The sequence below is a fragment of the Cephus cinctus genome, unplaced genomic scaffold, assembly GCF_000341935.2.
Source record: "Cephus cinctus unplaced genomic scaffold, Ccin1 Ccin1_scaffold0204, whole genome shotgun sequence".
NCBI lineage: Eukaryota > Metazoa > Arthropoda > Insecta > Hymenoptera > Cephidae > Cephus > Cephus cinctus.
In genome coordinates this window covers 468,563-485,226 of record NW_014332923.1, presented here as the reverse complement: position 1 = coordinate 485,226, position 16,664 = coordinate 468,563, and the positions used below count along the sequence as shown (strand labels likewise).

Below are 16,664 nucleotides of genomic sequence, written 5' to 3'. Positions count from 1 at the left end.
ATATATATATATATATATATATATAATTCACTCGCTCTGTCTTTCATCCTCTTGCCATTTTCTACCTCCTGTCACCTTCGAACGTGCCATCTCTTGGAGTCTCTCTTTGCTCGCTTTTCCAGACCGATATCGTTCCCACAATAACGTCCTGGTTCCTAGGTGAGTCTGTTCCACTTTCCATCGTTCCCCTATATTCAGGAAGTGGAACTGGACTGCCTTTTTGCCGGAGGTACTCGTCGTTTACGTGGATATTTTGACGTTGAGAGGACTCTTTAAAAAGTATGCACGTTCCTGAGTCGCTTGAATTAGAGGAATCGGGAATATGATAAGAGAGCTTCTAAAGATATGTAAAAAAATTGATATTTGCCAAAAAACTATGCTTTATAGGCATTATATGATTTGCGTTGAAAATAACAAAAGTTCTAATTATTATATCTTCTAATTCTATAAACAATTGTTCCTTATTAAAGGCATTTGCTGCAATGTTTACGTCAGAGATCTGTAAAGACACCTGTTTCATTTCCTAAAATAAATACTATATTGCAAGTCCTGAAGTACTTCTTGGGTATCCTCCGTCCGGAAGCAGTCATAATGCCTCCACTGAATCCGGAATCCCGCGACAAGAGATGGGGCTCGGGGGTTGGAGGTTGAAATGGCCCCCGGAGGGGTGATAGAGGCTACCTAATAGCTCACGGAATTGCCTCTGAAACACCTTTTTAATGAACTATTGCTACGGGAAATGAAAATGGGGGAGACGACAAGGAATGTCGATAGGATCGCCTTAGTTCGCACACATTGGATAGCCGAATGCGTTAATTCAGGAAGGTTGAAACTTTTTTTATCAAGAAAGCTACAAGCAACGAATCCTTATGGGTTGGATAGCTTTTCCATCCGTAGATACAGGAACGTTAGCAGCAGGAGAATATGATTAATGACCTGGTCTGTACGTAGGTAGATGCGTACACAATATACACGTGACTACAAATCAGTCACATGGAATTGCGAAGAAAGCAAGTTCTATAAATCAATGACATTTCGTCACTCGCACATGCACTCCACGCGACAAAATTCGAAACCGTAAATATAAATTTATTATAACATAACGACAGATCATTTGAAAAATCCGCGAGTGGTCAACCGACCATGCAAAGAGAGCACGGACAAGACATAAAATACAAAAATCCATGGATGCTGGTGAATTTCAGTGAAAAGAGCAAAAGGCTCGAAGGCACGAGCTAGCAATGCATCAGATCTATTCTAGTCGGACTGTGAGATTTTACACAAAAGGGAAGAATAAGGGATTAGGAAGAGTTGGCAGTTGCTCTCTAGATGGCACGCAGTAGAAAATTCATGTGGAAGGAGGCAAGCTGCGCTCAGCGAGACGCCAGCCGAAAACATTCCGGGGAATTAGACGAGCCCCGCCAGGAGATCAAAAGAAGAGAAAGAAAAAAAAGTGGAAGAGAAAAAAGAGAGGAGGGAACTCGAAGGAAAAAGAACGAGGCGATTTGTCAAAACGCGCATCGCCGCACGCGCTCGGCCTCGCGAGTCCGTTCATTGTTATGCTAAGTGCGATCATAGATGGAAGTGAAGTCGCGCACGAGGGGATTCTGGGACGGCTGGATAATTCCAATGAAATAAAAGATAGAGGTCCTTCGAATGAAGAAGAAAAAAAACACGACCATAGAATAAACGAAGAGGAAGGAAAAAATTCAGTGAATACTGTATTATCCTCAGGGAAAATAACGCACGTGAGCATGGGTCGGCGTGGACCTTAAATCTACGCACAATTCTTGTTAAATCCAATATTAAAGTCGGTTGCGATCTTGGAGCGTGCATTCTACGTAATGACGTCACGGGGGAGGTACGTGAACTACCCACGAGGGAATCGGACATCGTCCACCTGACCCATTAAGGGCGGAGTTTGCGTCTTGGCTATAGTTCTCGGTCAGCTGCAAGGGTTTGGGTTATGGCTGTAGCCATGGTGTTTACGAGTCTGCAAAGGCCGATTACTGTCAGTCCGTTCGTGCTCGTTTCCTCGAGAATGGCTGACCTACGCCTTAGGTATTCTCCACGGTGTAGAAAAGGGAAGAAGAATATCGTTACTTGTGGAAAACTCCAGTTATCTAAAGGAAGGGAGAAATTAACTTCCCCTATGTATGAAGGTCGGTAAGTCAATATAATAAACCACGCATAAGGTATGAGTTGCACACATTCTTTATCTAGGTCGCGCATTTCTATAGTAATATGCCCTACCACGTAGTTATGGTTTCGCAAGCATGAAGTTACGCTTCCGAAAATTAGCTTGGTACCACTTGATATACTTCCACTTCCCGTCCCTTCGATTCCCACCCCGATTTCATTTCTTTTACAAGCGCCGCGTCATCATTTTTCATAGACCCCACTCTCGGCTCCCCCCTTTCCGGCTTGGTTCGCGAAACGAGGGAGTTTTTCACGATACGCAATCCCTCCTCCCTGGAAACCTTACCGAACTTCCCTTGTGTTTAGAACTCACCGTTAGCCCGCTTTTCACCGCTGAATATTCGCGACTGCTACTACATTCTACATCGGACAGCAAGGATCCACTGTGATCGTATTACAGTTCATATTCTGTCTCTACACGCAGCAGTCTCAAGGACAATCAAAACCCAACCGGAAATTAAGGTAGCAATGCAAGAGATAATATGCACGAGAGGTGAGAAAAGATTTCGATGAATCCATATGCACGTGCACTGATGCTCGAGTTAGTTGGGGGGGAGGTAGGATATCGTTGACAAGCTTGACAGTTTTCAAAATGGTCATATAGACAGCTGACCACTCGACGTGCTCGTAAATATATGGATAATATAACGACTGCGATGTGATTTAGAATATTCGGTGGCGGATGTCAGCTATTGCTCGCCCACTGCGACGTCATTATGTCATCATCATTCTCCTTCGCGCCGACCTCCGTTGACGGGAGGCGCGCGCTGGGCATCACTCAACCCGGCCCAACTGCGGACGACCATTTCACTTACGACTCGTCCAGCTAAACAATATTTATCATCCAGTGGGCCGCTGAATTGGAGTTCCGGTGCCACCCACAAGACTGACCCAACTCCTCTCCCTGTCAGTTATACTTGTACGCTTGGGTACTGAGACGGGAGATGGCACCATCAGGTACTGCACGTACACATAGCTGTGTGATTGCATGAGAATAAAACGAAATTGTAATGAAACGGTGCTGTTTATAGCAATCATTAATTACAAATAAAAGGGTGGGATTCGTAAAATTTCCATTTCTTGCATCATCAGATTGCTGCGTTCAATTGAAAACAAAGGAGATTGCCAAAGATTATTAGTCTACTGTTTGCTACTAAATACACTTGACTTCATTTTAACGATTTCAATTTTCTCTTGTGAACTTCCTGCGCCGTTCTCTTTTTTTCCCTTCATTTTCCGTTTCTACTTGTTTCACTGTATTCCCTCCCCACCCGCAGCATTTCTTGTAGTCCCTACTTTGTTCCTTTTGTGTATTTCGCGTACCCTCCAATAGTAGTCTATGTAGAGGAATGGGTGGTAAGAGAAGGCGGAAGTCTCCGAGGAAATCATTGAATATGCAACTTAAGGAAATCCTCGGATATTGTGTTTATTATAAACGGGCGCCATCGAGTTCCCCCTATAGCAGTTCAAGACTTTGCATGCGAATATTTTGAGATTCGGGAATATGCAAAGTCCCACGGGAGCCAAGTGCTCTGGAGCCGTGGCTACCCCCGACTCCTGGCAAGTGCACGATAGGATAGCTTGCAAAACCCATGAGGTCGATACAGCCAAAAAGATCCTTCGTCAGCTTAAAAGAATAAAAAAAAGAGCACCGAAAAGAACCAACGAAAAGTAAGAATATAAAGCCAAATCGAAAACGGCAAATGTGCGGCTACCCTAAAACCGCGTATACACAGAGAGAGAGAAACTGTTCGTTACAGAAACTCTGCTTGAAACTGGATGTTCAGTTCTAGCTGAGCTGCTTCCGGCGAATTCAACGTTTTCGTAGCAACTGCCATGAGATTCCGGGAAAAAGGCTATTTCTTCCCAGAGTTCCTTGGCAAGATGGCGATACGAGGACTATAGACGTAAACCGTGGGCGGGGTTCAGTTGCCGCTGAGGAATTCTCTTGAAAATTTAAGAGAATCGAAAGGGTGAAACTGGGTCGCCTAGGTGGATCGGTTGCTAGGTTGCTAGGTTGCCTGGCAGATACGTATGGACACATACAGATATATAGATGTGTGTTAAGGTGCATCCGACTTTTCCTATAGGAACGTGCTAGATAGACTTAGAGCACATAAGCTCTCTCGCGTCTTCTGCATTATAAATGGGCGTCCCTCGTGCTACGGATACGCAGCTAACGGAGGAGGGCTGTGCTTTCGTATGTATACGAAGGAGAAGGATCACGAGAGCGTTCCAACTAGGGGTTGAAAGAGGAAGAGGTCGGTTGCACAATTAGCCGCTCTTGTAATTAGCGTAAATTGTTTCTCGCGGAGCTCCGGTGCGAACAGTGGCAGCGACGGAAGGGAAACACCCCTAACTGATCCTCGCATCGGCGGCCTCGAGGAGAGCAAAGTGAAGGAAGAGGAGAAGGAGAAGTCGATAGGTATTACGAACGGTAAGAGGGTTCTTCAGCGACTGAAATTCACTTAAATACAATCGGATCGCTGCTACCCTTAAATGAAGGGTGAATAAGAAAATTTCGATTAACTTCAATAGTCCACAATAAGAATGTCTAACTATGGTTATTTCTTTTAAAGACGTGCGAAAGGCATTACCCAGTTACATAATACCGGGATTCGTGATGCTTATTCAAAAGTATACGGTTATCCGCTTAAGTTAGACGTTGGCGAGACGGAAAGCATCGCATCCCCATAATATAAGGGTCAATAAAAACTTAGTTACTGCTTTCCTCGTGGCGCGTAAAGGGTAAACCCCTTGCGAGAAGAGAAAGAGAAAAGACGAAAGGGGTGACGTAAGGAGAAAGATAGGAAGGAATAAGGAAAGAAGTGAAGAAGGTAAAATCGTAAAGCTGAAGAACCACGGGGTGGAGGTGGGGCATTCGACGGTTTTTAACAATTTCCCGGTCCGTCGTTATCGAATGTGTGGTCAACGGCTAGCGGCAGTATAACGCTAGTGGATGTGTCTGGAGACAATAACGGCTCTACGGGCCATCGAACGAGCTGCCGAATGGCGTACAAAGGACTCAAGATCACCGTAACCGTGGACCTCCTTCCTTCCGTTTGGAGATACCGAAATACGATAGGATATATAAGGATATCCTTGCTGGGCTTGGTGTCTTTTATGGGAACTCAAACACCGATAGTTTCTAACGTGATTCGTGCATGGATGAGATCGGCCCGGATACGGACGAGTCCGCTGCACGAGAGGTTATCGACGTACTTGACCCTCTAGGATATCGAATCCATATGACCATTTTTCTCGAACTTTTCGACTTGGGAAGTCAGCTTTAACCAGGTTAAAAAAAATAAAGGCCCAACGGTGAAACTAAAAGATATCAAGAAGGTTTTAATTTCTGGAAGAAAATTGAAATATACCCGGTACAGTTAAGTTTGTAAGAATTGTTTCCTCGGTAGTTAATATATAAGGAAGTACTAGAGATGAGGTAGGTGCTACGTTGCTTGCGTAATATACCAAAGACACCCTTGAGGTAATTTGACAGTGACTATGTAAAATGACAGGAAGGAAATAAAAGTCTCAGGCATTAAAAGGTACAGGTTGCTGATCGATCAATGTAAAGTAATTGAATAGACTCAAAATTACATTGTGGTCCCTACAGCCGTTGTCATACACCCTCTAGTGTGGCTTCCCTCTGCACAAAAGCGCATAGGCAAAATAATCAATCCACCCACCGAGACATATGCTCACTTGGAGCCGTCGCAAAAAGACTGAAGGGCCGACAGTGTTTTGGTCCAGCCAGTAAAGCAACCAAACAACCAAGCAACCACTCGGAGGGTGGCAGATTGTTTGATGGTTGATTGTCGCAGCGCTTCGGGGGTCGTCTGATTGGGTCGCCGCGAAACATCTGCCGGTCTCCCGCGGGGCTCCCAAACGACAATCATCCTACAATCGCGAGGTAATACGCCCAAAGATATCTTCATTCTGTAGACGACGGCAAAAATGGAGGATTTCCAGAGGGCGATTTCGGGGTGAGTTTGTTTTAGGGAGAGATCCAGAACTATGCTCTAGCTAAGGGCTGCTCGTGGGTCAGACGAAAGAAAATCCAGAATGGTTCGAGAAGACGTTACATATCTCAAGGTGAAACGACCACTTTCACGGGTAGTCCAGTAATGCGAAACGATAGTGGTCCACGTGGATATCCGTCACGTGAGAACATTTGAGCTGCGAGGGGGCGGTAGACGGAGGCAGCAAGAAGATTTTGCAACGTGAAGCTATAGGGGTTGAAGGCAGGAGGGAGACGTTTCTTCGCAATCTTCGATTCGAAGGAAGAGATAAAGGAAAAGAAATTCCTGCATTCTCTGATGAACTCATCCATGCGTACCGCAGCTTGCGGAGCAGATACCTAGCAGTGGGACCTCGCGAATCATTCTTGCAGAAGAAAGTCGCAAGACTAGAGCGAACCCTGTGCCGCATCCACGTTAAAAGCAAAGGACTTTTACAAAGACCCCCAACTCGTTCCATGGAGACACTGATACCTACCGGCTGATGGTACCAACCTACAAGCAACGACAATGGATCCTTTGCGAGTAAAAAGCGTAAAAGAAAAGAGGAGCGGTCCAGCACGAGGAATGAAAGAAAGAGCGGCAATGATGAAAGCATTGTCCCTGTTCGTACAGATTCTCTCTGAGCCTCCGAGGCGGGCGACCTCTTCCTCTCTCACTTGCTCTCTCTCTCTCTCTCTCTCACACACACACACACACTGACTCGCTCTAGCATCTCTCCCATCCCGTTAACGCGACATCTAAGATCAGCTCTGGTCCGCTTCTCATCCGCTTTGTCCTCCGTCTTCTCTGTGATACGGAAGCTCTTGCGTTCCCGAAGAACTCTCAGGAACATCCTCGAGATTCCAAGAGGCGTAGATACACATGACATACAGTTCATAGAAATGTCTAGAAACACGGGACTGCTCCAAGGGGTTGTTCCAGTGGCTGGAAGCCGTATGGCTTAATTCGCGGAACCAATCGGCCTTCCGTAATTCGAGTCTTGAGTGTTTGTGCGTGTCTTTCCAAGACTGCCCCTTGACCCTTTGGCCGACCCTTGACTCTCGTCCCTAAGTAATAACGCGATAATCCTTTCGCGCAAAACAAATAACGAGGATCCCAGAACTTCTCGGTCCAGCAGACAGAACAACCCTTCTACGTAGGATCGCCCTCATCTCATCGTCGATCCCCAGTGATCAATCATGATTGACTCTTGTGAGCAACGAGAGGGCGCGCGCTTTCTCTTGACATTCTCACTCTCTCGCCTTTTCTCTATCGATACTAGACACTTTATACTTGCCATTCTCGCCCTTTTATACTTGTGCGCCTGATGCCTGCCTGCCTGCGTGCTCGCTTGACTACTTGTCTGCCTGCTAGGGTTACAACCCCTCGTCGATGTGATTGTTATTCTTCGGGCGAAAACTATTTACAAAGTCGGCCCTAATGGCATCAAGAGATTTGCCTCCATATGCCCCCGGCATTCTCTCGCCTCTCTTACATTAGCGTACCATTTCGTAATCCATCCAAGTTGCAACGGCGTAAGAACCCTCGATGAAATTTTACCTACCCCTACGTTTACCAATTAACATATAGGAAAACCTCATACGGTGGATATATCAAACGCAAATATGTCCAGAGTAATACTAGGTACTGTTAGGGTAACGTAAATTTCTCGTGACAACGTTAAATATTATATAAATTCACATGAAAGATTTTATGTGTTTACCCAATGCTACGCCAGTGACAGTGGCAACGCAATGCGTATGTAAAATGATCCAGGCCACTATAGACAAGAAGACAGATGGAAGCGTAACCCCACGCAATAAAGGTCGAGTGGATTTTAATGCACACGAGGACATTACATACTTTGTAGTACTGTTATTTAAAAAATGGTAAAATATCTCCAAGAAGTGTCGAACCAGAGAAAAAACATTTCCAGAAGTTGTCTTGACAAAAATTCAAATCGAGTGCCTTTTGTGCCCACTAAAAATAGCCGCAGCACTCATTGTAAAGTGCGCCGTTCAAGCTAGGACAATGCTAATTCGATACCTACTCTTGCGTCCACTTTCCCCTCCAGCACCGTCATTCAGTCACATAGAGACCCTTTGCCACTCTCACTCCGCCATTACGAATGCCCGCTCTCACTCTCTCACTCTCTCACCTTCTGATCCTTCTACGCTCTCTCGCTCACGCGCGCACGGCGCACAAATGGAAAACGGATTGATTAATCGTAGTAATTACCGATCAGCCCCCGCTAATTAGATATCCGACTCCTACCTCGAGCCCCAGAGGGTTTCCGTTCGTTGTGGGACGTGGTGGCTGTACCGCGAGTAGGGGGTTCGGCGTGAGGGCCGCATTACGTAGTGGTGGGAGTAGGAGGGGGTCGGAACCAAGCGAACTAGGCAGGGGGCTAAATGAGATTGTTTGACGGAGGTACCCAATAAGCCGAGGTCGACTGAAATAACGCGCGCTTCTCAACCTTAAGGAACGAGTCTGAAAATGGCTAAACTGGGAAACGAAACGACCTGATCTCATGTATACTTAATAACCTATAAAAGATATATTAACTTTCATGTGTAAAGACACCGTGCCTCGTGAGAGGTTCAAGAAAGTTCCTAAATCCAATATAGATTCTTGCTGTATACTCTGGTACGGATCACACAGTATACTTGGTAAGATTTATACTGATCGTTCGGATAGAACTAACGATCAATGAATTTTTGAGAAAATTCTAGTGGTACCGAAACAACTTAAAAGGTGTCACCCTGAAGGTAGTCTAGAGTGATGGAGTGACGCGATAGGAGTATACGGTACCTATATGGTGACTACTTTGTAATGCCGGTTGACTTACGGCCACCTTTCTCACCTGCTCGGCAAACGAGCCGATGCGAGAGCCTGGACGTCGTGACGTCGTTCTCTACCGTTCCATGCGGACGTTGACTATTTGTAGATGGAACAGATACGACAATTTCCCAATTAGCAGACGAATCGTTCGCCCATAAATTGACTAATTTTCAGTCGGATAAATTAGAGCAGAAGTCTCGAATCTTGAGGGGCAATGTTATACCGACGAATCTAGGAATGTTAATGAAACTTTAACTTAAAAAAAGGTTTAAATTATATAGATATATATAAAATTTAGATTCATTGTTAACTTACATCCAAGAAACAAAACGACGTCATACCCGTAATATAACTAATATAGGTATACTCGCTAATGAAATTTGAATGGAGTCGTCTAATAATTATCGGTATGAATGAATTGTATGTTTAGAGAGAGAAAAAAAAGACGAAGTAGATATCGGTTGGTCGTAAGAATACGTTCCCGTGAAGCATCCCCAGCAATTTGAGTGACGGTTAACGATCGTTGCCTTAAAACCGTGACATCCGCACGGCGAAGGTAGCCACTATAACGTTATTTGCGAATGGGGATATTAACATCCGGTAGCGGGATTTACAACCCCATTCACGTGACTCCTGAGCCCCGTACAATTTTGTAAAACGAAATGTCTCGTTAGCAAGTTGGCTACAGTAGAGCACAGGGGTCCCGTTCGCGGTTTTACAGCGGTCTAAATTATGCCGGGACGTACAGTTATGATGTTAACGATCTCGCCCGGCATTGCACGGCGCGTAGGTACCTAACGTTGCATTCTGTAAGAGCGCGATGAGATGTGACGTAAAGGAAGAAGTTCTTAAGGGATGAGGAGCAAGAGTAAGATGGCTCGTGGTTAAGCGGGCGGATGGAAGGGGAAAAAATTATAAAAGAATTGAAGAAAGGAAAACAAGAAAAAACCAAGGACCTTTGCCCGTCATTCCAAAGAGCGAGAGTCACGATTGAAATTCCATCTCGTCTCTCAAACTGTCTCCGAGGGATGTCAGGATGCCAAAAGACATTACGAAGACAGAGGCCAGAAAACAAAATTATTTTGGCGGCCCCTGTAAATACCGGTAGAGACGTGTGACGTAGCTCGATGGCAAAGAAAAATGAAGTTAAGGCCATGTGACTCTCGAACACGAAAATAAACGGCGTAAGTGCCAACTGTAACGTGGGACTCTCGCAGCGCGTGGTACAGTGGACTGCGTGGTGGTGGAAGCTAATAAATAACCTCTGGTTTATTAACGGGACAGTATAGAAGGGGGAGAAAGTGGTTAAATTAGCAAGAATATTAGTACAGACTTGCGTTACTCTCTTGCTTCGTGGTTTTGAGGGTGTATACGTATATGAATGTACGTACGACTATACTCGGTTGCCGTTAATACAGGGAGGTATCTAAGAAACTCGATGGCTCGCTATCTATTTCTAATGAACTCGCCCAATTGGATAGTGACGCATTTTCATTAAGCTAATATGATCGTTAATTGCGAATGGACCGAGATCGGTGCCAAGAGATGATCCTTTTTAAAGCAATAAATGTCACTCTGGTACCGTTTCCATTGAACGCAGTCTCCTGTAAACGCTTGAACGGACTCAGCGTTCACGTGCTTGACGCTGTTCGCTATTTTCTGGGGTAATATATACGGGTACACGGTAACAAGCTGGCAACGTTTCTAACTACTGTCCAGGTTGATATATGTGACGGAAAATTGTGGACGAAGGGAGACCAAGGAAGCCAGACTTCCTTCTAGCGCTGCAAAGTGGGCGGGCGGTACGCGTGGACCACATAACTATTTTATTTAGAAATTATTTCATTTGTCCCCGGTATTCTAATTAGAGGGAGCCATTTCTAAGCTGCACAAGCGCCACGGTTCTAATTGCATTACGGAAACATGAGTCTCTGTGCGTTTAATATTTTGCGAGTCTACGTGAAACTTATTGCTACCAAGAAATTGTTATACGGTGCATATATGCGCATTGGGGAGGATGAGTAGAAACTGTTATGAAAATTGTTGGTAGGATTTTACAATATTTTAAAAATAATACACGTGCCATCCTGACTCGGGAATGTAATATTATATTAGTTTTAATTGAGTTTTGAATCACGTACAATTACTAATGTGCGGGAGATCTACGCGTGTTCAAAAATACGTATATCTGTGAATCCTGCAGATGCTAACTCGACGCGTACTCCTTAAACTTGATTTGTGCTCAATTACCGTACATCCTCTATATACAACGTACCCTTTAACTCTTCCCTCTGGCCTCCTTGATTCTCTTATTATAAACCAGCGAGAAGGACGACGCGAGGCGTCGCAACGTGCTGCAGCCTCGTCTTATTTATATGCGAACCTCGCCGCATTCGGGAGGACCGTGAGAGTGGAGTCCGGGGTTATCTGGCAATTCATTTTGCATTTTATATCCGAGCAATGTCCACGAGTAAAGCAGATACGCCTCTTCACCGGTTTCGCCTGATTCACCCTGGCCAATGACTAACCTGGATTATTTCGATCTCGTCTTTCTAAAGTTAGCCAAAGAGATTATCCGTACCCACCTTGCCTTGGCGTTACAGTTCGTGGTTCGCGAGATACGTACGTTGGGGGATGGAAAAGGGATGCTGAGGGGGAGAGATGGGGGAGGGAGTGAACGAGTAGGTCGGCGATGGTTATACGTACAAGGATTTCGTTTAATTTTCACGGTAAACAAGCGACCCGGTTGGGATAATAATTCGGATGGTGGCGCAGCTGTGACGCCAAAAACATCTATCAAGATGGTGGGATAGTCGGAAGCCTGTTGGATCAGTAGGAGAGAGTCCCTCGACAAGACAAGTCTAAGCCCCGAAGATGCCCTTCGCTATCTTAACCCTTTCTCGCTAAAACCGGATTTAAAGGAATTAGCGTCCATGTTATGAGCAGGAAGACCCGTTCCTTAACGTAACACGGGGCCTTTTCCGACCGGAAGTCCATTTTCTCAACAATGCTCTTAGACCTTATCGACCTATTATATGCATATATTCATACGTAAACGGTTAAAATTTTCTGTATTATTAGATACATATTTTTTTTTTTATATTTCGAATGAAACTGCTATATCTATGTATCAATTGAAAATACATATCATCTGTCCCATCTATGCCACCATCTATATATTAATAATATATTTTAGTAATGCGATATCTGCCTTTTCTTGCAACTAAATTTAAAGGATTTTCGTATTTATCTATCGCACCTGTAGTAGAGATGGAAGCGTCTCCTACAGTAGGTATAGTATATGCATACAAGTTGACGTGCGTTAACGATGCGCGTAAAGTTTCGCCAATAAAACGCAAGCGTAGGTATAGATATATTGTGAGAGAGACGCGGCTTCGCCGTGTCGGCCTAGATGTGAAAATCGTAAAGTAGCTACATAATAGCACGAATAATCCTCGCGGCGCTCCGGGATCTGAGATTAAGCCTGCGTAAAGTGCAATAGTAATATTTACGTGCGCTATCTGAAAACTATGTGCCGACTTACTGCCTCCGAGTTATTCATGACGAGCAGCTTGCGAATTTTCTGCTAAAGAAATTTTCTAAATCGATCCTCCCCTTCTCATTATCTCCCTGTACCTCCCTCTCCTCTGTTTTCTTTTTAATACGATATTATTTTCGCGTCCTCGATTGCATCCTTCGAATGCATTTTTTAAACCTCCCATTGAGATTCGCTATCTCACTTGACAGCAGATTCCCCAAGATAATCGATAGGTTAATAAAATTGTAGCGATACACTCACGACCAACCAATTGAGAGTATCAATCCATTCTACGTGACCATAAATCACATTGAATATATTCACACGAATTGTGTTGTGCTTTGCGATAAACAGGCTACGCGTGTGCTGCTACATATGTGAGATCCGTGCTCGACTGACGTCATGAGATTGGCTCATCACCCTCAATGTTTTTCTTTTTTTTTCTCCTCTTTCGTTACTATAGGGAAACAGACCACGAACTATTTTAGCGTCTGAAAATTCCCTTCCGTACATAAGTATGTAAGCAGCGCCCGTGCGTATCTTGTATACCTACACCGTTAAACTCATCTACGATAAAAGACACACAAACGCCGTCGGACACGACGTTAAACCTGGGGAACGTACGAGCAGGAATTAGTCGTGGAACGCGGGAACATGCGAGAGGCCATTAATTTTCTCTCGTTTATCAGAGAGACGAGAAAGGCTATTCCTTCTTGGAATTGCCGGCTGAAAATGCATGAAATATGATTGGCCGGCGGACGCTCGTGTAGCTAGATGTAAAAATCGCCATAAACATTATTCACAGCGAAAAATACTTATTATTGAATGACCCGTATCGATTTTTGTCATTGGCAAATATTCCTTTCCTGTCCATACTGTCTCGTATGCAGTATGGCGTAATATATAGATATACAAGATAGTAACACGTGTCATGTATACTTATGTACGTAGTAGATACATATGTCCCATGCAACCGCGAGTACATCTAAAGGCATAGAAAAGTAAGGTGTAGGAACTCACCAGTTGTTAACTTGAAGAATCGTCAGCCCCGTGTCCTGCGCCAACTGTTTTTTCTGGTCCTCCGAAGGATACGGATGCTGAAACAAAACCAGGATACCGATAAATACCGGGAAATGCGCTCGTATAACGTAGCGTCGAGGTAGCTTGAAAGCGATCGGCTCTCAACTAAACTTATTGCGACGTCAATTCCATTGGCCGATGTGCATCGCCGGTCGCGGTTCGTAAATCAACAAGGTAATGTAAATAAAGTAAAAAGTCAAAAAAAGAAGAAAAACACGGATATATATATAAGCACTGAGGTAGGGGAAAAGAGACGAAAAACATGAAAGGAAAAATCAGGAGATCAACAGTCCTTACGTGTACGGATGCAGGCATAGCTTTGTGTACGACAATCTGACCATTCTTAATGGACTAATGGCACATAATGATAGAATTTCTGTATTTCACCTTAGTAAGTATGCACGACGGTATATGTACCTGCGTATGAGCACAACCGCGCACGTGATGGTTCCCGCATTACAAGCGCAGTGTCCCCGAAGCGCACCTGCGAAATATTATTTATTACCCAGGACAAAAAAAAAGATAAAAAGCGTCCGTTCGGTGCACCGTCCACGTTTTATCGCGAAATGCATCGGCGCAGATGCGTTGCGGTTTCTACAGACAAACGATCTTCCACTATTCTCTCTCTTTCTTTCTTTTTCTTTATTCATACGTATATCTATCTTCCTATATACCTCATTCGCTTCACCCTTTGACGTCCTACGCTTCGATACTATCTGATACTGTATTTGTATACAAACTCTTTTCCTTGCTACAAATCTCCAATGTACATTGCCCGAATAGATGAATCCTACGCGAGGAAGGATTCAACCGGTACGCGTTACAATATAAAAATGAAAGAAATTTTTATAACGAGAGTTGGTAACGTGATCCTATAGTCACTTTCGCTAACTTCCTGGTTGAATGCTGCATGGGCGATCATTTACGTCACGTGCTACGCCAGGATAATCACCTTCTGAGAAAATGGGCAGTATCTTTGCTTCGCGAAAAATTCACGCAGCCAATTGTTTCCTGTACACGTAGTGCACTCTGATAAACGCTAGTCCTGAGCTCCTAGAGAATCCACGCATCAGGAACGTGCGTGCTAAGTCGCCGAAGAGGCGGACATACCAAACGCATGCACGCATGCATGTTGTACACCATCACGTAGAGCAGGATATATCTTGGGTCTTACGGTATAAACGAACATAGGACTGGAAACCCGTTTTCTCAAGGGTGGCTAAGCTGGAACGTTGGTACTATCTGATTTTACAGCACCCGGGTGAGAAATGACACTGTGACGAGTAGATAGCTTCTGGTAATCTTGATAGTAAAACCTGATTCGTAAGCCGCGAATTCGAGGCAAGTCACGCAGTACTGTATACGTTCTCCGGTTCATCTCTTTCAGTCGGTACTCAAGGACGAAGCTTGTATTTCCCAAAAGAAAATGATGCCGAAGTATATAAAAATTGTTAAAGGTAGCAACGAAATGTTGGTCGGACGTTAAAAGTTCAGGGACCAAGTTGTACAAGCACAGAGTACACAGTGGGTAATATGCATGTGTCAGAGTTACATGGGGTGGGAACCGCATCATATTTTTACATAATTAGCACGTGGCGCGGGTATTACATTCCCGTGGACTTTTTGTCGAAGCCTGCGGTATTTTTGGAAACCACGTTAGCGGTCGCAGCTCTCACCCCGGTATATCATGTTTCTTGGAGACGAGCCATGGAGTCACCACCAGCTAGCTGGTCGGCTAGCTTTATAGTATATGTGTTATAGGATATAGCTAGTCAGCCAGGGGCATTGTGTGTTCAGGACGAGGGCAATCGAAGCATGCGCAATTCTTATCCTAATTAAATCGGCCCGATGCATTGTCTAGGTGGTGCATCCACGAGAGATTTCCGTCTAGTGGTGATCGCTATAGCGAGAACACATATGGGTACTGGGTACATGGGGAAATTAGCGATGGCTGAAGCGTAACCCAGGAGCACAGAACAGATTCGATAGGACCGGTGAGTTTAGGTTGACGTAATAAATTAGAAGCAGGTGCATCGGGTGGAGAACTTGTAGCGGAAGTCACGATAAAGCAGGGGTGGCCGCATTAGGGAATGGAGAATATTGTCTCCTGGATCAGACTGTTGATGTATGCATAAAACAATCAAGATAATTGTTGAAGCTTCGTAGGGACTGCCTTGCTGCCCGACTGCCTGCTTCCCTCTACTGAATAGATGTAAGAGAGATGACCAATGCGAGACTGTTGGGGAGAGAGGGAGAGGGAGAGGGGAGAGAGAGAGAGAGAGAGAGAGAGAGAGAGAGAGAGAGAGAGAAGGGATGAGAAAACGAGATAGGGGAGGCAGGGAGAGAGAGAGAGAGAGAGGAGAGAGAGAGAGAGAGAGAGAGAGAGAGAGAGAGAGAGAGAGAAGGGATGAGAAAACGAGATAGGGGAGGCAGGGAGCTATCCAATTACATTGAAAACAATAGTCTTAAGTGCTAGAGGCGGCTCGCTCACTCTGGGCCAACCAACCCCTCTCTTGCAACCTCAATGCCTTTCCACTTCCACTCTTGTTCCTACTTCGTCTAACCATTGTGGAAAATTACGCATTGACAATCGTCTTTTATACGGAAAGTACGTAAAACTTGGTGAACTAACTTTCAAATCTGGAATATAATTCATGCTTTGACAAGTATTTAAAAGATTGTTACAGAGACGATAAGACAATCACGCATATAAATATTACGTATGAGGAATGTATATGATACTGTTTCACGTATGTAATATATCAAATATTTTAAATAGAATACGAAGTCATTTTTCTTTATTGCACGAAGAAAGTAAATTTTTGAAATTTTATCGAACAGTCGCAGAATTATTATTATAAAAAAAAACATACATAATTTTCGACTTCTTGCATAGATTTAACTCTGAACCATATACAAAGCGGTTAAGCAAGTAGGAGGCACCATAGAAGAATATATAAGTCTCTGGTATAAATCTTTGTGCTCATCCCCCGTTTTCGCAA

General features: G+C 44.3%; 1 protein-coding gene across 4 annotated transcripts in view; it reads right to left on the bottom strand.

Moving 5' to 3' along the window:
• The window catches only part of LOC107264938 (homeobox protein homothorax), a 293,194-nt gene that overhangs the window by 51,527 nt on the left and 225,003 nt on the right, over nt 1-16,664 (bottom strand). For all 4 annotated transcript variants that reach the window (XM_015733762.2, XM_015733764.2, XM_015733763.2 and 1 more), the window contains one exon: nt 13,603-13,679. In XM_015733762.2, the coding sequence (XP_015589248.1) occupies nt 13,603-13,679 (77 nt within the window). The remainder of the gene's footprint in view (nt 1-13,602; nt 13,680-16,664) is intronic.